At 42.8% G+C, this 27353-nt stretch overlaps 1 protein-coding gene across 1 annotated transcript; it reads left to right on the top strand.

The window, feature by feature from the left end:
• Nucleotides 1-1069: 1069 nt before the first annotated feature.
• Nucleotides 1070-27078, top strand: LOC121715811. The gene is made up of 22 exons (XM_042101748.1): nt 1070-1196; nt 6773-6823; nt 6946-7053; nt 14962-15063; nt 15379-15477; nt 15659-15760; nt 16063-16549; nt 16941-16980; nt 18082-18097; nt 18247-18330; nt 19759-19869; nt 20060-20177; nt 21094-21271; nt 23258-23437; nt 24072-24144; nt 24834-24950; nt 25128-25245; nt 25508-25691; nt 25821-25868; nt 26076-26146; nt 26330-26414; nt 26630-27078. The coding sequence occupies exons 2-21, from the start codon at nt 6780-6782 to the stop codon at nt 26360-26362; spliced, it is 2313 nt and encodes a 770-aa protein (XP_041957682.1). The 5' UTR covers nt 1070-1196; nt 6773-6779; the 3' UTR covers nt 26363-26414; nt 26630-27078.
• Nucleotides 27079-27353: the final 275 nt, after the last annotated feature.

Genomic DNA, 27353 nt, shown 5'->3' with positions numbered 1-27353 from the left:
CGAGACAGGGTTGTGTGAAGACACAGATCTGGCGAAGGATACAAGAACATTTCTGCAGCATTGTAAGTGCCCAAAAGCACGGTAGCCTCCATTATTCTCAAATGGAAAAGTTTGGAGCTACCAACATTTTTCTTACATTTTCTAATTATTCTTTACTTTTTTTCTTTTGATTATTGCCCTTTCTTGCATTTATTTACTATTATTCTTTACTTTTGTTAACAGTATGTAACACACATTGAATTACCCCTATATAAAATGCACTATATAAATAAACTTGCCTTGCCTACTAAGCCAACTTAATGGTAGGGTAAGGGATGCTGAATTAAGTCATGTATGTTTGTGCTTATGTTTATGCTTCTTAGAAGATGTTTCTGTCCAAACCAACTTAGTCCTACACTATATTTAAACCAAAGACCAACAAAACTTACTAGAGAGGTAGCTCCCCTCTCCCTACACAAACTGTTATGTGTTAGAAATAGCGTCAAAGCTTAATCTAGATTCATTAGGCCTGAAATATTTCAAGCCTTTTTCAATATTTCAAGCGTTTTAATCTTGGTTATTCTAATCTTGATAATTATGGTTTACTCATGGAAATCACAAACCAAGTAGACCTATAGGCTATATGCCTACATCTTTTTTTTTAGGGGAGAGGAAGGGAAATTACTATAAAGCCCACCCTAAGATACAACTAGGTATAGGTCAGCAAAAACAGCATAGATAGAAGCTATCACTTAGCCTACCTGTCATTCTCTCACTTTGTCTTGTCACTTTCTATTTACTCTCGCATGAAATCGATTTACGGGAGATTTTTTAGATTTTTTTAGACGCGCTCCACAACAGCAAAACTGGCGTAGCCTACACAGATGTGAAAATACGTGCCCGGTATGCAACATGCGTAACCTACAGGCGTAACCATCATGCGTAACGCCCCCGACATGTCATAAGCGCCCCTTTCACCACTGCCTTATTCACAGCGCCGTCCCCATTAAACATTGTCCGAACGCCCCCTGGGGGCGCTACTGGCCCGTTAAGAAACCCTGCCAGTCGGACAGGTGTACTTGGGAGACAGGTGAGACAATTAGAAAACGAAACTGTGTCTTGCAGGGTGTCTTACAGGAGCTCAGGATCCATTTTGATTGAGAAGATAACCTATTCGCAATTGCGCGAAAGGGAAGTTAACTCAACAATTAGCCCAGGTAAGGGGATAATTCAGGCCTAGCCTATGAGTGATGAGAACTGTGAGAGATGTAGCTTAATGAAGGAAGACTATTTTGTAACGTTAAACGTGACGACTGTCGTGTTATGAAATAACCCGTGAGTCCGACTGTAAGTTAACGTGTCTCTTTATTGTGAACCTTCCCCAACTCTGGCGGTAACTCCCCTCACCTCTGACCCTGCCGATGATGTCATCATGCAGCTCTCGTTAACATACATAACACCACACCTCCCTTTCTAGAATCACTGGGTGGACTACCAGTTGATTCCTCAGACCTTAAAGGATTATTCTGCCTCTTTTGTTGGAAGGTCTGTTCCTAGCTGAACACCAACCAGTTCCCTTTTTTTTTCCTTGAACATCACAAATACATTCAACCTATATCTCTGTCTTACTTTATGTAAACTTATCACTGCTGTAACCTCATACTGTAAACTGTATTTTCCTTTTTCCACATGGTATATTTCAGTTTCTGAACACAAATACCAAAATATCAAAATATGCATTTACCCTATTAACAAGTAGACATAACTGAAAAATCTTTCCCATTTTTTTTTTTTATAAACACAGATCATTGAGAACATGCATGTGTGTTTTCTTTTCAGAAACCTATGTCTTTACAAGTCCAACCTTGTTGGTTTCACCACAGCTCTCCCAGACCTCGTTCTAGGAGTAGATGGCAGATTACGAACAGTCTGTGATTCTGCAGGTGTCTGCTCAGGAATGCCATCTGATGGTGGCGGCTGTTGCGTTGCTCCGCTGTTCTGCTCTGGAGATGCCCCCATGGGAATCAGGTGATGGCGATTGCGTCTCACTGTTCCGTGAGGTGCATCCACAAGGTAGGAACGTGGGGTGTTGTGGCTGCTGATCACTATTCCAGGTGTTCTTTGGTCTGTTACCCACACCTCTTGTCCTGGTGGGAGATCATTGAGGTTGTGCGTGCGATGACGCCTGTTGTAGTGTTGAGCGTCTATTGTTCTTTTCACCCTTTCTCTCACTGCCACAGTTCCGCTGTCGGGAAGAGCAGGGTCAAGCAATGCCGGAAGTGTTGGCACAGTTGTGCGAAGGCGCCTCCCCATCAAGAGTTGGGCTGGGCTGTACCCGTTCTGCAGTGGCGTGGCCCTGTATGACAGCAGAGCAAGGTAGGGGTCTGCTGCCTTTTTGAGAAGCTCCTTGATGGTCTTGACCGCCCGCTCAGCTTCACCGTTACTCTGTGGGAATTTTGGACTACTGGTGATATGGCAGAAGCCATATGACTCTGCAAATGCTGCAAAAGCCATACCTGAGAACTGCGGCCCGTTGTCGGTCACCAGCGTCTCGGGAATGCCGTGACGTGCGAAGATAGACTTTAGATGGACAATGACATCCGTCGATCTGGAAGGGGTGAGCTGAGCAATCTCCACGAACCTGGATGCGTAATCCACCACAAGCAGGTAGGTCTTGCTTCCCAGCATGAAAAGATCAGCTCCCAGCTTCTGCCACGGTCTGTCAGGATAGCTTGATGGAATTAGTGGCTCTTTGCTGTTCTGCCTTTCTTTGCAGCATGCATGGCAGTTGAGGACCAGCTCCTTCAGCTGCTGGCTCAGGCCAGGCCACCACACTGACTGTCTAGCACGCTCTCTGCACTTTTCCACGCCCTGGTGGCCTACATGCAGTCTGGCCAGAACATCATTTCTCATAGCTGAGGGGATTACCAGCCTGGTTCCCTTCAATAAGAGTCCCTTATGAATGGTAAGAAATGCACGTTCCGCCCAGTATGCTTTGAGTAGAGATTCCTTAATGCTGTGCTCTGGCCAGCCTTCTTCACACAGCCGCATCACCTTTGCACATACACTGTCTGTCCTCAGCTGCTCTCTCAATTCGTCCAGATACTCCGACCTTGCAGGTAAGTTCTCGGTGATGGAATCAGCATATATGTTAGAGTCCTCTAGGAAATCTCTTTCCTCTGGTGTCGCACCCCTCTTGACTGGAGCCCTTGACAGTGCGTCGGCTGTCCCCAGACACTTCCCTGGCACATGAGCAATGGAATAGGAGTAGCGCATCAGCCGCATGCGAAATCGCTGGATTCGCGGGGGGAGGGCATCTAATGCTTGTGACCCCAAAAGGCTCAGCAATGGTTTGTGGTCAGTTTCTAGCGTGAAGTGTTTGCCAATGAGGAAATTTCTGAACCTCTCACAGGCCCAGGTCAGTCCCAATGCCTCCTTTTCCACCTGCGCGTATCTCTGCTCAGTCTGTGTGAGCGATCGTGACACATAGGCTACTGGCTTCCACATATCCTCCCACAGTTGAAGGAGAACTCCTCCCAGGCCATAGGAAGAAGCGTCTGCCGAAACTTTAACCTCCCTGTTGGGGTCATAAATCGCCAACACTGGTGGGCTAGTGAGTGCCTCTTTCAAATTCTGAAAAGCATGGGCTTGATCAACTCCCCACACCCAGCAGTTCTTCTTTGAGAGGAGATCTCGCAGAGGTTTGTCTCTCTCTGCCAGCTGTGGGATGAACTTCCCCAGTTGGTTGACGATGCCGAGAAAACTCCTCAGCTCACTCACGTTTGTGGGCTGCTCCATTTTCATTACAGCCTCTGTCTTCCTCGGATCTGGGCTGATGCCGCTGCTGGAGATTGTATGGCCCAAAAAGGTCACCACTTGCTTCGACAGGTCGCATTTATCGATGTTCAATGTGATACCTGCCCTCTGGATCCTCTCCAGTACAGTATGCAGTCGGCAATCATGTTCTTCTTGAGACCGGCCCCACACGAGAACGTCGTCCATGTGGCAGACAACCCCCTGAAGACCGTCTGTGACCTCCATCACCATTCTGTTCTGGAAGTGCTCAGGGGCTGAGGCTATTCCGAATGGGAGTCTATTGAAGTGATAGCGCCCAAAAGGTGTTATGAACGTGGTGTACTTCGCTGAATCTTCAGCTAGAGGTATTTGCCAGAACCCCATGTTTGCGTCCAGTTTGCTGAAGATTTCTGCGCCTGCCAGCTTTCCTAATGTTTCTTCCACAGAAGGAAGGATGTACTTCTCTCTACGCACCGACTCGTTAAGCTTTGTGAGGTCAACACATATACGCACTGCACCCGTCTTCTTCGGCACCACTACGATGCCGGCGCACCAGTCTGTCGGGTCCTCCACCCTGCTTATCACCCCAAGGCTTTCCATTCGTGACAGCTCTTGCTTCACTTTGTCCATTAAAGGCAGTGGAATCCGCCTGGGCGTCTTGAGAGAAAATGGCTCCGCGCCTGGTTTCAGACGGATAGCGTATGGCTGACGCATCTCTCCCAGACCACTGCACAGCTTTGGATAGCTCGTTTTCAGTGTCTCTATGCTGATGCTGTCCAGGCGTGCAACAAGCTTGAGTTTGTTGATAGCTGGCCTCCCCAGCAATGCCGTGTGCAGGTGCTTGATGATGTACACCTCCTCCATAGCCGCTTTGTCGCCTCTCCGTAGCTGCATGTCTGTGACACCCACAACATCCAATGGATTCCTCCCAGGTCCCATTAGAGGCTTGGATGCAGCAGCAAGGATAGGTGCATGAGAGTTATCAAAAAGCTCTTTGAATACAGTGTGTGGCAAAACTGTAACATCGGCACCTGTGTCAATTTTAAATGGCACCTGTCTTTTGTTTATGTCTATGTTAACCATCCATGGCTCACCATTTGCTAGGACACTGCCGAGAAACACTCCATTGTCATCCTCCTCTTCTATTTCGTTAACAGTCTTTGGTGCTGTGCACACTCTCTGATAGTGTCCCCTTTTACCGCATGAGTGGCACTTTACATCATTGGCAGGACAGTCACGTATTGAATGGGATGAGGAACCACCACATTTACTACACTGGATGTTCTTTGCCTTGCTGTACTGAGCGCCATGCTGCTTAGGCCTAAATTGTGCTTTAGAATGTTCAGGTTTACCTCTATCTTTTGCCTTGTCACTGCCTTTGAACACTCTGTCGATGGCTTTGCTGTCACTGGCATCTGACCCAGAGCCTCTCAGCGTGACTTGCTGGCGTTTCACCTCCTCGCTCTGTCGCGCTCTTGTGATCGCTGACTCCAGCGTCAAATCCTTATCCAACTGCATTCTCTCCGACAGCCGCATGTCGCGCAGCCCCACGACAATCCTGTCTCGGATAAGTTCATCATGTAGAAGTCCATAGTCACAGTGTTCAGCTAGTGCATAGAGGGCCGTGACAAACGAGTCTACAGTTTCGTTTTCGCCTTGTACACGCATGTTGAATTTTGCCCGCTCATATATCACGTTCTTCTTAACAATAAAAAAGTTCTGGAAGGCATCGCGAACGCCTCTGTATGTTCCCCTTGCTCCGTGTGTGAACGTCAATCCACGTAAAACATCATCCGCCTCATCTCCCATACAATATATCATAGTGTTAATCTGATTCTCCTCGGAGCTAGCATTCAGATTACTTGCCAAGCGAAATCTTTCGAACCTTCGGATCCATTTGGCCCACTCTTGCGGTCTTGAAAAGTCGAAACTCTCCGGTGGTTGTATGTTGAATGTTGCACTCGGCCAAACTGTTCTCTGTGCAACCGCCGCCGCCGCTCTATTGCCAACATCCTGCACATCCTCCATTCCGGTGATTTTTTTTTTTTTGACACTTTAACGCGATAAAGAAAACTTTCAGACCGAAAACTCGTGATGCCCAAACGTCCAAAACAGTGTCTATTCTCTCCACGTACTCACAGGACTTCTGACACCATGTCGTGTTATGAAATAACCCGTGAGTCCGACTGTAAGTTAACGTGTCTCTTTATTGTGAACCTTCCCCAACTCTGGCGGTAACTCCCCTCACCTCTGACCCTGCCGATGATGTCATCATGCAGCTCTCGTTAACATACATAACACCACAACGACTAGGCCTACTTCCGCTCGCTCCGTGTTCTATCAGCACCGTTAGCCTACAGGCTATGTGGATTATATCTTTAAATTAATCTATAGGCCTACCTAATTAATGTGCCGTTATAGGCTATGGTTTTGACATGGAGGGTGCTCAAGCTTTGATTAGATTGGCTACATCATTTTAGCCTATTAGTAGGCCTATCGCCTAGGCTATTTTCGGTGAACGTGTTCAGGTTGGCTTCAGTTTCCTTGATTCCTTCCGCCTTGGCTAAGTTGGTCACCTCTTCACAATCAATGGCATTCATGGATGATTGGTTTAAATTGGGGCGATTGGGGTGTCTGCGACGATAAAGTGAAATATGTCTTTGTTGAGCGAGTCTGGTAGCCTACCAAGTTAGGTATCGATAGTTTCAAGATGGACACTTAAGGCAGTGGCATACGTACTCCTCCGTCACATTTGCGCCTGTGGAAGACGTGCGTAATTTTTGATTCATTAACACGAAGCATACTCCAGTTTCTGTTCTCTTAGGCCTACGCTACCTCAAACATATTAGGCTAGCCTTTCTGTCTGTCAGTGAGTCAGACACTGTTGGACGCAGACAGAGCCACAGAGTGCTTAAAATGACAACATAGCCTAAACTCATTTTGTGAATGTGCACTTTTTTTGTGAAATTCTTGAATATGTTATTGAATTTGCATCTAGAAACATCATGAAGAGAAAAAAATCCCCAGTATCATCCTCAACAGAGAAAAGGTAATTTTATTATCCAGATTCTCAATTGCGTGTGGATTCCTTTTTTCAAATATAACTTTTAAACTTTACAAAATGGACTGTGTAAAATAAATGGCTATGACTAGACGCTTCAATGATTCTAGGGTGAGGGTCAAAATGGAGAGGTCCGACTCACCTGCACCCAGTTGTTTGTCTGTAAAGTCGATGAATCCACCAGTAAACTTAAAAGAAGACTTTACATCTGATTTAAGGTCAGCTGAGAAGTTCACAGACTTTTTTATTTGACTAATCTATTTCAGGTTTGAAACAGAATAAATGAGACAAATGGTCTGAAGGAGATTTGGGTTACACTTTACTTGACAGTATTGACATAAGAGTGACACAACACTGTCATGAACCTGTCATAAGCAAGTTATAAGTGTTTATGACATAACGCTTCCATTATTATGTTTATATTTATGTATGTGTATGATATGGACTTGTGTCTGCAATAAAACTTATATATATATATTAAAGGTGCGATTTGTAGATTGTTACCGAACGTTCTGTAGGCCAAAATAAAAACACTGGTGAATGTTCTCAAGACTACCAGACGCGAGCCTCTTCTGGGTTGCCAGATGAAAACTTAGCTAACGTTAGTTGACCTGCAGCTGCTTTAACGTTTCTCCAACCATGACCCAGCTACACATTACGGAAACAGTGAAAACAAAAAATACCTAACCAACGTAACATATTTAGCTGAAGTTAGCGATGCAGATGAAGTTTAGCCTAGGCTACCTGTTGTGGAGAAATATGGCCAGCTCTGCGTTAGACTTGATATTCTTCGTTTGACAAAGACATCACCATCTCAGGAAGCTCCTCCGATGTCCACTTAATTTGTTTCTTGTTTTAATTTTAGAAATTTGCCTGCCTCTCGTAGGCGTTCATGACTACAATTGACAGCAAGTTGACAGTTGGCCTTTGCTAATTTGGCAACACAAATAGGAGGACACGCCAGCCCATTATTAATATTAATAATATTCTAGAATTAATCGTTCAAAACATAAACGAAAATTCCAAGAGATTCCGCCCCGTAACTCATTTTTTTCCATGGGTTTTCCGGGGTTTTACGGGTTAGAGTAATGTCAAATAAGCCATTACTTCAATTCATCGTGTTTCCTTACTCTCTGACAACATATGGTGATCATTTTTGGAATGATTACAGTTTATTTTCCATTATTTCCTACATACTGGTCCTTTAAGTGACATTCAGTTTTTGTCATAACAAGTTAGGGTTAGGTGTAGGCTTATGGTTAGGGTTAGAGTTAGAGTTAGGATTAGGGTTAGGTTAGGGGAACATGATATTTGGTGGAGTGGTTGACTGTGAGTGCACTGGCCGATTGGATCCAACCACACCAACAAGGAGGGGAATAAGGGTAGGAAGAAGTCAACTGTCTAAAAATAAAATAATAAATATATAAAGAAATATTTAATTAAGAAATTATGTATATTAGAAAGGGGGAGAAAAAAAGAAGAAAACCCTTCATTAATTATTTATTTATTTAATTAAAATGAGGGGTAGGGGTTGGGTTTAGGCCAAGGGGCTGGTTAGGATAAGGGGTGGGGGGCTGGAGTCAGCCTTGGGTGTTGAGGTTAGCCTGAGGGTGGGGGCAATGGTTAGCCTTAGGTGGGGTTGGGGTTAGGCTAAGGGGCCGGGGTTGGAATTTAGCCAAGTGGCTGGAGGTTAGGTTAAGGGGTTGGGGGTTAGGCTCATGGAGGTATTATATATAACTGGAGAGAGTGACTAAGTCCCGCCCCCATTCATTTCAATGGCCCATGCTAGGCTAGCTACTTCAGCCAAAAAAGTTTGAAATTGACCGCAGCCATCTTTATGAAAATGGCGTTTCATGGGTGTTTGTTTCCGGCACCAGCTAGAATTAGCCTATTCGATTTCACGTTACAGACAGAGACAACGTCAGGTACAACGGTATGTTGTTGATGAGGATTGGACATTCCCTCAGAGGAAAATAATTTGTTCAGGAACGCTTCACTTCACCTCGTTATAAGCGCAAATTTATTTAATTGGATAACATTTTGGGAATGGTGGTAGAAGTTTGCCTTGTCTCTGAAGTCCTAGGTTATTTAATGTGATATATTTATATGTGATAATAAACAATGCAAATCAATATTGAGTCACTTTAGGCTACACACATAATGATGCCAGCGCAAATTAAACTTACCGATAAGCGCACATCCCTCGGGTATTGTGGTTCGAGCAGGCATTTCAAGAGTCTGCAACTGTAGTTGATATTTGGCTTTTGCCTCGACTGGAAGCCTGGCCATTTAAATCAAATGCATAGCCTAATCATGTGAATGTTGCAAGAAAGCAAACTAAATAAGTCATTGACATTTGTTTCGTTTTTAATCACTTGAGGAGATAGGTTACATGATCCAGACGTTGCGTTGTCATGGACTACAGGTATGAATACAATCTACGTTTTAAAATAGTTTTCATACACAACGCAATGAGTAGGCTAATAGGCCTAATTGGATATAGGTCATTGCTATGTATCTGCTAAAATGTATGGTCATAATCAGTTACCTTGTCAACCCACACATAAGGCAAATAATATCCTGATATGACATTTACTTTTTCTTTTATTTACCACAAAGTCCGGTATAATACAGCCTAACCATGTAGGCATTAAGACAAGTATCAGTAGCTTAATCCAAGTAGTTAGTTGTTTACTTGTCGTCTTGCAGAAATGCAAACCAACGTGGACGCGCGAGGACGCTCGTGCCCAACACTAAACTCGTGCATGAACTGTCATCTACCAATCAGCATGTAAAAACTGGTGCCGGAAGTTGCAACCATGTAACGCCATGTTTTCAAAAATGTCGGCGGCCAAATGCCATGCTAAATGGCTGAAGCTAACCCTTCAAATCCTGACCCCCTGGTTAGGCTAAGGGGTTGGGGGTTAGGCTAAGGGGTGGGGGCTGGGGTTGGAATTTAGCCAAGTGGCTAGAGGTTAGGTTAAGGGATAGGGGTTGGGGTTAAGCCAAGCAGCTGGGTGGGGTTAGGGTTAGGGACTGGGGCTAAAAGAAAAAACAAAAGGTAAGTGCAAGAATGGGGCTGGGGGTAAGGGATTGACTTAAACCAGGAAAAGTGCTGTAAGTGCTAAAAATCAATTCATGAAAACAACCTTTGAAAATCAACACGACACTGCAAAATAAAAGGTAACCACATCTAAGTTGTGTAAAGGATAAAAAGTAAAAGTCCTGGGTAGTCTAGGGGGAGTGGAAGAAAAAAAGGGGGTAATAACAAAGTAATAATGGATTAATAACATTTTAATATAATAATATAATAATATAAGTATTTTATAAATAAATAAGACAGGACCTGGGAAAAGAGGGGAAAGGGAAAAATGTAGCTTTATTGAGAAGCAGAAGAAACAGAGGAGTGGATTAATTGAGACCAAGGGGGAAGAAAGTGTGAAGTTTATTAAAAACACCACTTTGGACGCTATTGTCTCTTTGATCCGGATCAATAAGTAAAGCACTCACCCATAGTAGACAAGTCCTAAATATGCGATAGTGAACGTCAAAAAGTCTAGTTGCTCCTTTTTGAAACGGACTGTCAGAAAAGACTAGGCTACAGGCACCCAGGGCCAGCCGTAATTTAATTCGACCGGAAGTAGGTTAGCCTAAATCGCAGCCTGAGCTGGCTATTAACGTGCTTTTTAGGCTCACCAAAGTGTAGCCTACACATGGACACAAATTGCATGCTTAAATAGCCTAAGAACTATTTTTAAACTGTTTTGTTAAACTGTTCAACCGTAACACTTGCCATCACGCATGCACTTCTTCCTCTCCCTCTCTCGTGCACTCACACACACGATGGCAAAGCATCCTCTTTGTGACAGGTCCCTTAACAAGCACATAGCCCATTGTGTAGGCCTAGTCTATGAAATAATTGCTATCACTCAGTTCTTGGATTAATATCATACACAGGATTTACATGTGATGCAAGTTGAGAGACAATTGTATATCAAAAGAAAAGTTTGCATAATTAAATGCTTTTGAGTGAATTTTTTGCAGCATATCGCCTTTACTATCTACCCCCCTTTTTGACAACTGACATATCGGTTTTACATATCGGTTATCGGCCTCCTGTTTTGGTAATAATTGATATCGGTATCGGCCCTGAAAAAAACATATCGGTTGATCCCTAGTTAGAAAGTTGCCTGTTGGCTTCTAGGAGGTATTGGTGAGTGTCTAAGATGACTATTTTGGAACCCTTGTCGGCTGGTTTAATGATAATGTTTGGGTTGGGTCCTGGCTGGTGGGTGTTGGAATAGGGTATCCTTACCTAGGGATTACCCTTACCCTAATCCTATCCTAAGAAAAGGATTAGGGTAAGGGTTAGGGTTCATGTGTCATGACAGTCATGTGCTTATGACAGTGTCATGTCACTCTTATGTCGATACTGTCAAGTAAAGTGTTTTGAGTACCGAGATTTGAGTACAAGAAGTGTACAAGATTTACTTGAATCAGCAAATTTTATTTAAAGTGAATAATTATCAGACATTGTGCTGTTTTGACTTGGCTGCTGTTCATATTCATATTGTTTTGTGTCAATGTGTTATGTGGAGCGCTTTGGGTTGCACTCTGTGCATGTTAAATGTGCTATACTAAATAAAACGGACTTGACTTGACTATCGAAGAGGGGAGGAGTATGCTGTCTTAGGGAAAACCATAATGTAAATTAAAATGTAAAATTCAGGTTTTAAATTAGTTTAACAAATTTGCATAAACGTGAACACCAATATATGTACAATCAGTCCTTTTGTGTGTTTGACCCAGTAAGATGAACATATCCAAAGTTACATAAAAAAAAATATTGATATTCATAGGGGACTGAAACAGAAACAACATAAAATAGTTGTCTGCAGTGTCCTTACTTGCATAATTTTGTAGAAAATAATGACATAATGTAGTATATTTGAAATAAACCATATCTATGTCCAGCTACCTGATTATAGTGACACTAGTGTAGTGTCAGTGGTATTTTGCAATAGCATTATCCATTTGGGGCACAGTACACAAGAAGCCTTCCCTGGCATTGGCTTTGACATCAAATTTAGTGTAATTGGCATGTGACAGCATCACCTTTACTGCAATAGTCTTCCTTGCCTTACATTTTTTCATACTTGATGTACCAAATACCAAACCACATACCAAAATGTACAGATATGCTACTTATTTAAAGAACAGCCATATATAATCTATGGACAAGCAGAACTCACTCCATGGTTTATACTTATGCATTCAGTATGGGTAGTTTTATATGCAGTGTTTCTGCTAGATTTTTTGTTAAAACTGGTCGGGTGTCACTCCCCGGATTGTTTTTTTAATTCTTTGCTAATCACACCATTTAGTCTAACGTGACTTGTGAGGGACAGGATTCAGGAACTAAGACAGGCCCATCTTCTGTCTGACTCACGTCACGTTAAAGGTGCCATGTGTAAGAATATCCAAAAAATGAGCTACGCGCATCAAAAGAATGAGAAGAAATAAGGGCGATGATGTCATTAAAAAAATGACAAGGTATAGTGCTGCAGAGATATCAACCTGAATTAGCATGCTAAATTACTAGCCACAGCCCGACAGGTGTCCTAATACCAGTTTCGGCCATGGGAGGCGGTATGCAGGCAACCTAACCGCCAGCCAAACTGCAATGCACGTTTCTCGGTTGTTACTCGGGTAGACCAACTCACTTTCTAGAGGTATACTGCCCCCATCTTTTATGGAATGTGGAGTATGAATTGATTTTTGGCAGACATTACACATGGCACCTTTAACCCATGCATTAAACCACATGGTCACTTGAACGCTTGAACATACCGGTAGTTCAAGTGACAATGGAGAAACGCTTAGCTTACTTCGTTATGACAGAAATTAAGTTTTGTGCCAACACGTTGTGAAAACACAACCCTGCCTTTATTTGGTGCAAATCTCCTTTACTTTATAGTCCGTGATTCACATCAGGCATACTAGGCCATCACCGCGAGTGCATACAAAATGTTTTGCAATTTACCTTCGTTACTACCAGCAGTCGTTGCTTTTTTTTTCTGTGTCGATTCGAGTGCACATCTAATGTAACAGCGGTGTCTTCGCGGATATCCTCTCTCCAGTTTCATTTTTGTTGTTGTTGCGAGCGAGCTTAGGCCTATAGACTACAATATGGGAAATACTTTATACGATCAGCATCAGAAATTAATGGGTTTTCCTTGGCCTGTGATATACCTTTCCACCAAGTTGTGCGAAAATTGTAGTTTTTGCGATGTTGATGAACATGAGTAGCACACGAAAGCTCTTGATAGCGCATGCCACTAATGTCTATAAAAACAATATATTTATAGAATAAAACTAGACAGGTACCTTGGATTAGCATTGCTGTTTATTCTTAAACTGCAATTTTCAGCAGCCAGCGGAGGGCATTTAGCCTAGGCTACTATGCTTCCGGACAATATTTTGCATCTCCCCTAATTCTGAAGCAGTGGCACCGCTAAATGAAGTGGAAACACTTAGAAGAAAGTTAATGCTTTAAATAGGCTACATCAATACACCGTATATAATATGTGAACTGAAACTAGACGGGCCATAATAACCACTGACTAGTTTAGGCTACTTATTGTTAAATTGCAGTGTGAGTGGCAGCCATCAGGGGAGGAAACTTCGCAGGTTTATTTAAAAAGCAAATGTGCGTCTGCCCTGATTCTGATACCGTGGCGGTATTAGTTAAACTGTGGGCGGCCGCCATGCTGAAATAAACGTAGAGGAAACACTGATATGTGTATATTATAGGTTAATATATGCAATGCATTGTACTTCACATTGTCCTTTCATATTGTCTGCTTTGAAAAACTTGAACACTGAACTTGACTCTTGAGTAGAACTAGAGTAGGACTCTTGAGTATTGCAGTGTTGGTAATGGATATCGCCACGACTATAACGACCTTCGGCCTGGCACCTACGGCCAAATTACAGCCATGGTGATATCCTTTACCAACACCACTTACACTCGTGCCATTGCTTAATAGTGATATTGCAATTGTATATGAAAATAAGGCTGCCACCCAGAGTTTTTGTCTGGGAAAAACTGACTTATTATTTAACTCACCGCACCGCCTACCACATTTTAATATTCAAAACATTTGCTTAGAAACTTCTGTGACCTTATAAACAAAATGTAATAGGCCAGTAGCCTATTAATTTCAATTTCAATTTAATATCACTTATAGAGTGCCAACACATTACACGTGTCTCATGGCGCTTTACAGAGTGTTAAACAATCAGAGAAGGCCCATGAGTAACAGGGGCGAGGAAAAACTCCCTAGAATTGAAGATCTGCTTAGGGTCAGTACAGAACAGTAAGGTCTGTTTACATGATAAATTAATAAGTTAGTTAGGTGTAGAGAAAAAAACATGGTGTTTAATGCCACCTGAGGTGTATGTTACAAAGAGGTGAGATGGTTACATATCCAGTATGATAATGCATGAATCTCATTTAGTGTCAGAAAGTTCAAATTGTCCAGTGTAGGAAATTAATTGTTCATGGGGATTAGGAGTTGTCATAGGGCAAGTAGTGGGTCGCTAATTCACTTTCATCAATTGAAAACATGCATAGTAGTGACATAATAGGTCCTACAGTAATTTCATCAATAGGTAGGGTGGCTGGCAATAAGAAAAGTTGATTTATTAACTTGGCATAGTTATTATACATGTAGCTCATTTCATTACACTAAGCACAAACATGATCCTGAGCTCTGTGTACAAGTTAATAAGGCATGGTTGAACCATTGTAGGTAGCTGATTAAGAATGACTTTACTGCAACATACACTAATTGCTTAACCCAATTATGCTTTATGCACATTTCTTCAATGTCTCTGTGTCATTGTGTCACTGAAATGACCAAATATAGGTTTCCTCAGCTATTCTCATGCATGGTAACTGATGCACAAAACCAGTGCTTATGAATTGGGGGCTAATATGTAAGGCTTTGTATGTGTTACAACTAAAAATTAGATGGCTGTATCCCTTGAAACATCTTCCCATTGTCTACTCTACTACTGTACTGCAAACTTTCATTATGGTTTTGAATGTGTTGTGATTTCAGAGTGAAGTTGGAAAGGTCAGACTCACCTGCATCAAGCTGTGTGTCTTTAAAGTCAATGGACCCACCAGCAAACTTCAAGCAGGAATTAATGTGTGATTCAAAGTCAGTATAGCAACCTTCCAACATTTTAAATGAGACCTGTTTTCAGGTTAATGATGGATGATCTAACTTATAGACAGTTTGCCAGTTCATCCATTTATCATCAGTTCTAGTATTAAGAATATCTGTGTATTTAACTGCAGTGACAAAACTTCCATGTTTACAAATAAACAGAGTATATATTTGACCCAGTGAGGTCATGTGACCACATGCAGCATCAGAAATATTATCAGTTGATTTTTTTTTATTTCACACTTGTAAATTGAATATAATAAAACAATTGTATGATCTTTTTGACTGAATTTGTTGTAATTTCAGAGTAAAGAAGGAGAGGTCAGACTCGCCTGCATCAAGCTGTGTGTCTCTGAAGTCAATGGACCCACCAGTAAACTTCAAGCAGGAATTATGTGATTCAAGGTCAGTATATTAACCTTCCACTTTTGAGATAAAACCTGTTTTCAGGTTGTAATATTAAGATGGGTGATCTAAGCCTGTCGTTCTCAACCAGCGTGAGTTTGTGATACGTTTTTGCACAGGCTCATGAAATTGGCTAGAGGGGTATACAATCTTTGTGACTTTGAATATGTTGTGATTTCAGAGTGAAGGAGACATCAGACTCACCTGCACCCAGCTGTATGTCTCTAAAGTCAATGGACCCACCAGCAAACTTTAAACAAGAATTTGCATTATCTGACTCAAGGTGACTTTTGGAGGAATTCCTTAACACTGTATATTGATATTTTTTAACTCAGTTAAGTGTGTTCTATAGCTATGGAGAATGGTTTCTGTAAACTCCCCCTGTATAGACTCCTGTTAATCCCCAGCCCCAGACTGAGAGTGCAGATAAAGAGGCAACATTTCCAATTTGACCCATTAGACCACTCTACAGGTGCTCTGCCTATTAGAATATTAGTCTGAAACGCCAGGATAATGTTGCTGGGTTACTTGGAGCAAAGATCCTTTAGAACACTTTATCAACCGTTTCTGCTTATGTCTCTACAGTGAGCCATCAGCCAGTCTTCTGACAGAGGACCACTTCAGATGTTCAGTGTGTACGGAAGTGCTGAAGGACCCAGTCTCCATCCCCTGTGGACACAGTTACTGCAGGCAGTGCATCACCTTATACTGGGCCCAGCCTAACCATGCAGGACACTATGCCTGTCCCCAGTGCTCACAGACATACAGCTCCTGTCCTGCACTTTACACAAACTCAGCCTTAGCAGTGGTGGTCCAGAAGCTCCAGCAGTTCAGTCCTGTTCCTCCTGCTCACTGCTATGCAGGTCCTGGAGATGTGGCCTGTGATTTCTGCACTGGGAGGAAACTCAGAGCTGTGAAATCCTGTCTGACCTGCTCTGCCTCCTTTTGTGAGTCTCACATCAGGCAGCACTACACAGTTCCAGCACTGCAGAAACACACACTGGCGGAGCCTGAACATCAGGAGGAAAAACCCAAGAAGCAGTGTGAGGTTAAGACTGAAGACTTCAAACTGGTAAGATATAAATACTGATCACACATATTGCTTTAGTAGCTGTTTTTTTTTTTTTTTTTCATATGTAGTTTTTGGCATCAGAAAACCCATACAAAATGGAGACCTGAAATATGTGAAAGGTGATCAGACCCAAACATTACTACTACTACTACTATAACTGACTCAACACACCTCGGAGGGCATTGACATGCAGCCTGGACTAACTTATTAGTCAAGTGCATCTCTAGCAGAGTGAAGGAGATTGCTTCAGCAGAGTCTGGCTGTTAGATTGATTGGTTTGCTGTCGATGTAATTATGACCTATGTTTCAAATCAAATTATAATTCCACATCTACTTCTAAGCTCTCCATATCATGTGTCCATCCATACCCACTTAATCTTCCTTTCCACAGGATATTGACCAAGGACTCGAGTACATGTTTGAAGAGCTGGGTAAGGATAAAGGATCTGGATGACCATATAAACAATCTGGTGACTTCACTGTGATAGTGTAACTAGTGGTACTTCTAACTAGTGGTACTAGAAGTTGCTTTGAGGTTCTTGCAGTCTCAACCAGAGTAGAGATGACATTTTCATCATTAACTGCAGTCTATTGTTTTTTTTTGTTTTGTTGTTGTTTTTTTAAGTATATTTTTGGGGCTTTTTTTGCCTTTATTCCAACAGGACAGTGAAGATAGACAGGAAGTGAGTGGGAGAGAGAGAGATGGGGTGGGATCGGGACATGACCGCAGGTCGGATTCGAACTTGGGTCCCCGTAGGCACTAGGACCCGTACATGGTATGGGCGCCGTAGCCTGTTGTGCCACAGCGCCCCCCTTGTTTTGCTTTTTAAAGGGACACGAGGCAACGTTTTCGTGCTAATTAATCATCTTCGTAAGTCGGTATATGGTTAAATGACTCATTACAGGGTGAATGAAGACTCTCTCGTCCGCCCCTACTGCCTGTAGGAAGAATATCCCGCTTGCAAGTTCAGTGTATCGTACCCGCCGACCTTCAGTCTCACAAAGTCTCAGACATCGCGAGAAGCAGGATCATTTTACATCCTGCATCCACAGCACAGAGGTAGGCTAACGAAACGTTAGAGATTGTTGCAAACGTGTGTATAATGGCAGAGCCGGCGAAGGAGCAGCGAAAACCCTTGATGGAAGATGCAAAGACAAGGAAAAGAGCTTTAGACCGAGCGAGGGCCCGCACACGTATCGACACGTACAGATGCTAGGGGGAGTTTCATAGAGAAAAAGCATCAGGCTTGCCTGGTATCCCTTTAAAGGTACTTTGTACTTTGTGTAGGTTTGAGTTGTTGTGAACACAACTTTATGTTTACCTGTTTGTTGAGTTCACAATTCCATGGATTTGCATTCCATCTAATACAGTACCACACTTACAAAGTCTTATTACAAGAGACCTTGCTTGTTTCTTGTTTGCATGCTTAATTTAATGGATATTTGGGCACTGTGGTGTCTTGAAACTTTTTTTTTTTTAACGTGTGTGTGTGTTCATCCTATCTCTACTCACCTGTGTCTTATGTTCCCAGAAGATAACCTAGTTAACCCTTAAAGGAGTACCGTCACACCGGTGTGACAGGAATGTTGAGAAATGAACGTTCTAAAGAATATCTGGGTTCATTGAATTCAACATAGAACTTTTGAACCTTCAATTGTTGCGGAACTTAGAATGTTCAAAAATCTACACCTTTAATTGGAGCAGTGGGCAACCAGGCACCCAAGCAGGAAGGCAGCCCTCTGCAGGACACCGTGATGCACCTCAACAGGAACTCTCCGAAGTGAGCCTTTAGTTTTGCAACCAGTCAACAGACATGCAATGTAGGAGTGATTCATGGGAATAGTGTGAGGTCAGGAAAGTGTTTCCTTAAAACACTTTTGAACAACCACTGTGGATAGAGTGGTGAAGTCCCGCCCCTTCTACTTCTGGTCCATGGGACCTATCTTTCCAAAAATTATGAACGGGACTTAATGGAGAGATAACAATTATTTTTTGGTCCAGTTTGAATTGTGCCACAAATTTCACATATGATGTGTGTGAATTTAAAAGATAATTTTTCACGTCAAGAAAGTACTGTTGTTCGATAGACTTCAAAAGTTATGTTGGTTTTGTGCGAATCCACTCAGTGGACTACATCTCTCGTCTCGAACGATGTACGTCACCAACGTAATGAAACGATAAGAGCTGTTATGCTAGTTAACGGTTGCATCTTGCTGCCTGCTATGTCACTTAACAGTATCTAATGTACAGTCTATGGACGAATACAACTTACCTGATGTGTTTAATCCTCTGACTCATGGTATTTTCTTCGGCAAGGAAACCCCAATTAAGACCTGTTGCTGGTATGCTTGTACAATCTAGTGTGGCTGTGAATGAGCTAACGTCACTAGCGCGACTGATGGGTTTGTAGTCGTTGGAATTACCATCTTTTACAATGTTGTAATTCAATAGTTACGAAACAAACTGCAAATGTCTTTACATGAAAATTTGTCTTTAAAATTGACAAACATCATATGGGTAATTCAAGGCACAAGTCAACCGGGACCAGAAAATAATTTCTTTTTCGCCATAGACTGCCGTTCAATTTTTTTTGAAAGATGGGTCCCATGGAGGCAAACGGAAGGGGCGGGACTTCACCACTCTGAGAGTGCTCAAAACTCTCCTGGATGAGTTGGAAGACTTTGTAGAACTTAAAAGTATTTGTTAAGCTGCCAGATAACGAGCAGATGTCTAGGTGAGGTTTTTCAAGGATTACTTTATCCATGGGTGTCCTACATAAGAGGTGTTTAGGTAAGGTCATGCAATATTTGGTACAAACAGTTTAGGCTATAACATTTTTACTGTGATATATGTAGTTATTCAATGTAGCTTGAAAAACATAGTTAAAAAACATGGGGGCAGCCGTGGCCTACTGGTTAGCGCTTCGGACTTGTAACCGGAGGGTTGTCGGTTCGAACCCCGACCAGTAGGCACGGCAGAAGTGCCCTTGAGCAAGGCACCTAACCCCTCACTGCTCCCCGAGCGCTGCTGCTGTTGCAGGCAGCTCACTGCGAGCAGCTCACTTTTGCCATTTCCCTCCTGCTTTTATGCATGGATTAATTTAAATCTTACCTATACTTGTAAGCTAGGTTGGTCTCTCAAAGCCGGTACTTGCTGAGAGTGAATGCTCTCTCCTGATTTCTCCCTCTCTTCCTCTTCATCGCTGCAGCCTAATGAACAGTAGCGACACCATGCCAACATGCCTGGCATCCATAGAGGGCATGAGGAGCTGGTATGAGGAGATCACACAGGATCTGCGCGATCACCTCATCCAGTTTTTGTAAGCCGTACACACACACACACACACACACACACACACACACACACACACAATTTAACAAACTTTCTTTCCAGTTGTGTTACTTACATTCATCATGTCTCTTCATTAACTGTCACATTACTGATGTCACATTGTATGTTCAGATCATGATCCTCCCATTTATTTTACTCACCCTCATCTTGCTCTCTAGTGTTAGGACACTTTTCCCGATGCCAAACATTGATGGTCTGAACAAACTTTGGATCAAGAAAATGGTGGAAGTCATACGCAAGAAAGAGGAGAACGTGTACAAGTTTGCCAAAAGCAGGGTAAGTGATTTTCTGTCTGTTGTGTCTGGATGGGAGCATTACATTACATTACATTTGGCTGACGATTTTTAGCCAAAGCGACTTAAACATGGTTAACAGTTTAAAGCTTCTAAAACAAGTCTCCCAACTATTTTAGAGCAATTTAAAACAAATATAAAAGGTTAAAGAGTACAATAAGAAAAGTGCATTAGTGAGTTGGTTTTGTACAGTTATGTGGTCATTGTAGTCAGGTGATAAGCACTAGAATTAGAAGGCTAGTTGTACATAGTGCTACAAGTGGAGATATTCGCTGAAGAAGTGTTTTGAAGATGGAGAGTGGTGTCCCTGCTCTAGTAGAAACTGGTAGCGCATTCCATTAATGAGGAACAACAGATGAGAAAAATTTGGATTGACCTGAGCGTACCGGGGCATGAAGGCAGCCGGGGTGGCAGTGTTCTCTGCTTTGATCCAAGTCTCAGTGAGAGCAAGGAGTTCCAAAGAAAGGTGGTTGGCATAGCTAGCAATGAAATCAGCTTTGTTGACTTCGGATTGACAGTTCCACAAGCCCATGGAGAAGGAGGTTCCTGTAGGTGAGGACTGTGTCTGTTGCCTTTGTTGGTGCCTGTGCTCGGTGAACTTGCACAGGTAAACTTGCTCATCTTGACCGCGTCCGTCTTACACAAGGACAGCTGAAACGAGGGCTGCCGCCTTAGCAATAGCCTCTATTTTTAAGCAGTTGCTGGAGAACCAGGCATGGCTTCTGTCTGGACTTCTGGAAGTGTGTGTGTGTGTGTGTGTGTGTGGTCATTGGCTGGTGTATAGGACACGTAAAAGTTTTGTTGTGTTTTGTTTGGTTACATGGTTAATAATCTTAACTCTTTCGGTCTTAACTGGGATATTTCCTCTTTGTTTTTGTTTGACCATCATCATATTTCAGGCCGAGTATTACCATCTCATGGCAGAGAAAATGTTCAGAATTCAGAAGATAGCGGAGCAGTTTTGGCAGAAGCAGAACTTGAAAGGGAACTCAGTGGGGGAAGGCCCCCAGGGGCCTGCCACAAGCCTCCCGCCGGCCCTAACGGGCCAGCTGGCACCACCTCCTGGGCTTCCCCTTTGTGAGTACATTCAGCTTCCTGTCAAAAAACTCAAGTGAGTCGGCCACCGAACTAGAGTGCTTGGTCTCAATGTGAAGCCGCAGCTTACAAGGTCTCATACTATCATTTGCTAGCATCTCTTTGCAAATGACACAGTGACTGCGGAGCATTATCAAACCTAGTGATTGTCCAGTTTCCTCTTTTACCGTAGACATCTGTACTCTTGTCATTGAAAAGAGATGACACGGAAGAGAGACACGGAAAAAAATATCAGTAGCCTATAGATGTGAACCGATTTTTTTGCTGAAATATGATTTTTTTGCGTGGCTGTCCACATTGTTTTTTATTAAAAGTGGCAAATATTCGATTCCTTCCTACAGTGAGGACTGGTGATAGATCCTGAACTGACCCGCATGCTAAAACAACAACTCTAACCCAACTGACTGACTACTTTCGTAACTCTTTTTCATTTCCACTGAGTGATGTAACACACATCAGAGAGTGCTCACAGCCTCTCCAGTGAAATATTTGGAATTCCGTTAGCGCAAAATTCTGACCAATGTCTATCAAGAATGTAAAACTCACATGAATTCCGATATAACTGTTCAGACTACATGTCACATTGCAAAACATCAGACCTGCATCAGATTTAGGCCACAAATGGAAGTGGCCCAAATGAGAATTGAAAAAATCTGATTTCACTTACTTGCACGGTTATAATATATTATGTCATATCAAGTGAAAAAATCAGATTTGGCATAGTAGTGTGAACCTATTGGGCCCTATCATAACATTCTAAAGTGCATCGTCACTCGTCAAAAGTCTATTCAAATTTAGTAGGATGTCCAGTTCACATTGGGAGGGGTTTCGTTATCAAACGTGGAGCGCATGGCGCAACAAGGTGTTTCTAGGTTTTTTAATCAGTCATATGGGTGTGTTTGGGGCGTAACATCATTTTAAACCAATGAGAATGACATCTGTCATTCCCTTTAACGGTGCAAAGCGCGATATGTCAAATAAATGCATCGGTATTTTGGCATTCAACGGCGCATTTGAAGGACGCTGCTTGCGAGACCGTATGGAATAGTCATTCTTAAACCATGCTTTACTAAAACCTAGCATAGCCTTCACACATTTCCACTCGTCTATTATTTGAACTCATTGGCAAAGTGAAACTAACTTCACCAAGGAGTCAGTCAACGACAAGACAGTTATATGCAGTCACTTTCACTATTGACTGACAATGGGTTACCACCGAAAACATGGAAAAAGCAACACTTACCCTAATGTTGCTCAAATGACTGAATAAAACAACATTTATCCTGCAGAGGAGTTGCTTATATCTCGTGACAGTGCGTCTTCAGCTGTGCTCCATACGTGTCTCTCGCCTCTCCCCAACTCACTTTTAACCCTCATTAGCCTACCAATTTGCAAATGATGGTGAATAACTACTCATCATGAGATGTACAGTATTTCGTAATATCTTTATTCTAATTATGTTTCCCATTGTAATCGTGCAATTTGTAATGCTTTGCATGGACGTGCGCTGGTGTGCGTTCATGAATGATAGAAGGACATGCGCTCTTAAAATAGCATATGAACAACTCGCCATTGAATTCTGACCAGGTTTAGGTGGTGTACGATAGCGATTTTTAGACAACGCGCCAGGCCCCTCCCTAGGTTGTTAATTGCCATACCCCTGGGCACAACGTTTAAAAAATAAACGTGCAAAATACCGAATTAAACTTTGCACGGGTGGAAAACGAACTTTACGCCATGCGCTGGTGCCCAAAATACAGCCCATAGTCATAGTCATGTTTATTTCTTTGGGTTCAGATTTGGTCACATAGAAAACCATGATCCTAGTCATGATATGTGTTTGTTGCTTAGCATGCACAATATGACTTGTACTAATGTTTTACTAAATTAGTGACTTCTCTCTTCCTCCTCCACCTTTCCTTTTTACGTCCGATGTCTCTTTCTCCTCTCCCCTCTATCCCCCCACAGCTCTTGTGGGCTGTGTGGGCACAGAGCTGGGATCAGATGGTCAGCCCAGTGCCCCCAACCTCAACACTCCAAGACAGATTGACCACAGCTCCATCGAGAGGGCCTACGCCGCCCTGGGCCTCACTTACAAGGGCAACCAGTTGCCCAACCAGCCCATGTCCAGACCACTCAATGCCATGGGTAAGGGTTGTGGGCAAAACAAATGACGGGCATCAACCATTGGAAGAGTGACACAGATAGAACACCACACTCTTTGTTTAAGTGCTTGTTTTCATACTTTTTAAAAATTTGCTAGCATGTTACTCTTTCATTAAATGGTGTTTCTGATAGGCCGACTTGAAAAGCAGATCAATCACTTTTATAACAAATCCCCATTTCCTGTGGGGATCATCTGGTTAATAACTGTGGAGAGCAGAACGGAATGTTGAATGATGTCCCAATGGCTTTTTTCTCTTGGTGAAAGCTTGCAGAGGTGTAGTGTGACACATATTTCGACTAAGCCTACATGGACATTTTTAAATTGGATGCCTCTTTGATGTGGGTTTAACTTTGATGTGTATTTAAAAACAGCACTCACTGATGCACTTATTCTTACTGTACTCTACAGTTTTTAAATTGTCCTAAAAGTGTTTTAAAGAATTGCTTTAAAACTTAAACTGTTCACCATGTTGTTAGTCGCTTTGGTTAAAAATGCGTCAGCCAAATGTAATGTAATGTGCAACTCCCAGAGAGGTTGTGTGTGCGTGCATGCGTTTAAAGTTTTGCTCATCTTCTCTTTGTCCAAGCTCTGCTCACACAACATTTGTTTTCTCAGGAGGGAACTTAGTGAATGGAGCAGTGGGCAACCAGCAGGACACCTTGATGCTCCATAACATGGACTCTCAGAAGTAAGCCTTTCATTTTATCCGCCTGCAACCAACCAACAGAAATGCCCTGTAAGACTGATTCATGGGTATAGGGTGAGGTCTGGACAGTGTTTCCCTAAAACACTTTTGAATAACCACGGATGTAACTGTGGAGAGAGAGAGTGCTCAAAATGAATGGAAGACTTTTTAGAACCTAATCTTATTTTTTTGTAAGTATTTTTGAAGCAGCCGGATAATAAGCAGATATGTAATGTAGTTGAGGTGGAACTGGCTGGACCCTTTCTCAAACTATGAAAAAAAAAACAGTTTTCGAAGGATTACTTGACCCATGGATGTCCTTACGTGTGGGGTGTTCAGGTTAGGTCATGGAATAGTTTGTACAAACAGAAAATATTTACTGTAACATGAAATTCTTCAGTTTGGGTAAGAAACACTGTTATGCTGACGCATTAGATGCGTGAGACCTTGTTGGTTTATAAGATCCTAACACATGTGACATGACATTTATTGACCAACCAAATCAGCTGACATTTGCAATAGATAAATCCATTGTCGTTTCCCTCTTGCTTTATTCATGGGCTCATTTAAATGTTACCTAATAAGCTACCTGTAAGCTAGTTAAGTCTACCAAAGCCTAGCGGTCTACTTGCAGACAGTGAGAGTGCTCTCTCCTCTCTTTTCTTCCTCTCTCTTCCTCTTCCTCCCTGTAGCATGATTAACAGTAGCAGTACCATGTACACAGCCAACCCACCCTCCACCGGGGCCATGAGGAAGAGCTGGCATGAGGACATCACACAGGATCTGCGCAATCATCTCGTCTACAAGCTGTAAGCCACACAAACACACACACACACGCACCATATTAGTGTTTTACCACACGTTTTTCATTTGTTTTACCTTCATTTATCATGTCTCTATATCAACTCTGTCATAACTGATACCAAATTGCATGTCCAGATCATGATCCTCCCATTTATTTTACTCACCCTCGTCTCGCTCTCTAGTGTTCAGGACATTTTCCCGACACGAGACCCCGCTGCTCTGAAGGACCCACGGATGGAGAACCTGGTGGCGTATGCACGCAATGTGGAGAGGGACATGTATGAGTCTGCCAACAGCAGGGTAGGCGCCGTTCTGTCTGTTATTGTGTCTGGATGGAAGCAGTTGCTGGAGAAACAGGCACGGCTCCTGCCTTGCCATTCTGGAAGTGTTCCTGTGTGTGGCCATTGGCTGGCAGTATTCTGGAAGTGTTCCTGTGTGTGGCCATTGGCTGGTGTTTTGTTTGGTTACATAGTTAATATCCACTCCTTCAGTCTTCAGTGGGATGTTCCATCTTTGTTTGTTTATTTGTTTGTGACTCTTGCACTCCTTGGTGGTGTTTCAGGCTGAGTACTACCATCTAATAGCAGAGAAGATCTACAAGATCCAGAAGAAGCTGAATGAGAAATGGCTGGCACGATGGCAGAAGCAAGGCATGACGGGAAGTCAACCAGGCATGGCCCCCATTGTCCTGCCACCAGGCCCTCCTGTAATGAGCCAGCCGACACCGCCAGTGGGACTGCCACTTAGTGAGTGGACACACACACACACAGTTTTATATTAACACCACAAAAACACATCATGCTCTGTCTTACTCATCCTACACTAATTGTCAATGCACACAGTGTCTCACTCTCCTCCCCTTTCTTTATCTGTAGATGGTGTATTATCAGCGCAAATGGTCGACCAGATGCAGAAACCTGCAGGTATGATTGGCCATTGTTTTTGTTCAAATAAGAAAACATATTCAATCAACATTCACTATAACATTGTGGTAAATGTTGTGTGGTGGTGCTCCTCACCGTTATCAGTCTCGTTTAAAAAAAAAAGAAAAAAGAATTTTGATTCAGACTCCATTGCCATAGAACTGTTTTCAGTCTAACATCCTCTTCTCCTCTTCCTTGGGTTGGTAGGAATGCCCCCCTTTAACCAGGTGGGCCCCTGGCCTACTCTGCCCCGTCAGCACGGCACGCCCATGAACCAGGTGAGTGCTCTGACCAGCACCCTTGGCCCATGGCTGCTGCCCACGGTCACTGCTCATAGGACACTGGTGCCTTGCCACTGCTGACGCATAGTTCAGTGTCTGTGTGGAGTCAGTGTGACCCAGTTAAGCAAATGTTCATGCGTCTGACGGCTGTATTTTTGTGTGTGTGTGCTTACTCACCAGATGGGAAGGGGAGGAGGAGAGAGGGTGGCCTAGCCCAGCGTGCATGCAAGGTGGAGGGGAAAGCGTCCAAGTGTGCCGACAGCAGGTAAGCGCCTTTCTGACTTGTGTCTGACTAGCAGTTTGTTCGAAAAACAGTGTGTGTGTGTGTGTGGCCATTGGCCATTGGCTGCTGTATAAGACAGTTTACAGTTGAGTGTTTTGTTTGGTTGCATGTGGTAACTTGTTATCTTAACTCTATGGTCTTCACTGGGACATTCCGTCTCTGTCTGTTTGTGACTCTCTTTTTATATTATGTTTCAGAATGACTACTACTATGTAATAGCAGAGACGAGATTCAGAAGATGCTGGGAGTGTAGCATCGACTGCTGAAGCAGGGCATGATGGGACCCCAGCGAGGCAAGATCCCCAATGGCCTGCCACAAGCCTCCTGTTTGAAATCTTGAGAATGCACAAGTGTGACCTAGAAATCTGAATGATCTGGGGAGATTTTAGGAATGGTCCCAAACCTCTTGCTTTGTATTCTCCAACTTCATTGGATGTCATAGGAGAATATTATGAGCTGTTTTATACACATAGTGAAGCTTAACAAGGTATTATAAGCATGATTGCCAATAATTGTAGGGGTAAGATAAACATGGCTCTTTGTTCGTCACATTTCCAGTTGGTTACAACCCTTTAATTATTGTTTTAACTGTAAATTTGTACCATTTACACCATCACCATGACACTCACTCACACAGAGCACCTTACCTTACATTACCTTACTTTCTTAATATATATATATTAATATTAGGGATGTAACGATTACCGGTATAATGGTAAACCGCGATAAAAATGCTGACGATAATAATTACCGTTTTCATGTCAAACATCATGATTATCACTGTTGATTACCGCGGTGTGGAAACCGTGTGTTTAATCCTTCCCAGCTTCATCCAAGCCTGCTTTTGACATACAGTAGGCCTGGTACAATGGAACAAAACTGGTACCCTACTGATTCTGTTGTCTAATTGATGGTTTTAAC

Source organism: Alosa sapidissima, chromosome 8 (genome assembly GCF_018492685.1).
Source record: "Alosa sapidissima isolate fAloSap1 chromosome 8, fAloSap1.pri, whole genome shotgun sequence".
Lineage (NCBI taxonomy): Eukaryota > Metazoa > Chordata > Actinopteri > Clupeiformes > Clupeidae > Alosa > Alosa sapidissima.
Note: the sequence above shows the minus strand (reverse complement) of the source record. Positions and strands in the feature narration are given on the sequence as shown.

Coding starts and splice junctions, on each gene's coding strand:
- LOC121715811 (XM_042101748.1), top strand. CDS start 6,780: ATGAAGAGAAAAAAATCCCCAGTATCATCCTCAACAGAGAAAAG. Junction 15,064..15,378: donor GAATTAATGTGTGATTCAAA/GTCAGTATAGCA, acceptor TTGTAATTTCAG/AGTAAAGAAGGAGAGGTCAG. Junction 24,145..24,833: donor CATAACATGGACTCTCAGAA/GTAAGCCTTTCA, acceptor TCCTCCCTGTAG/CATGATTAACAGTAGCAGTA.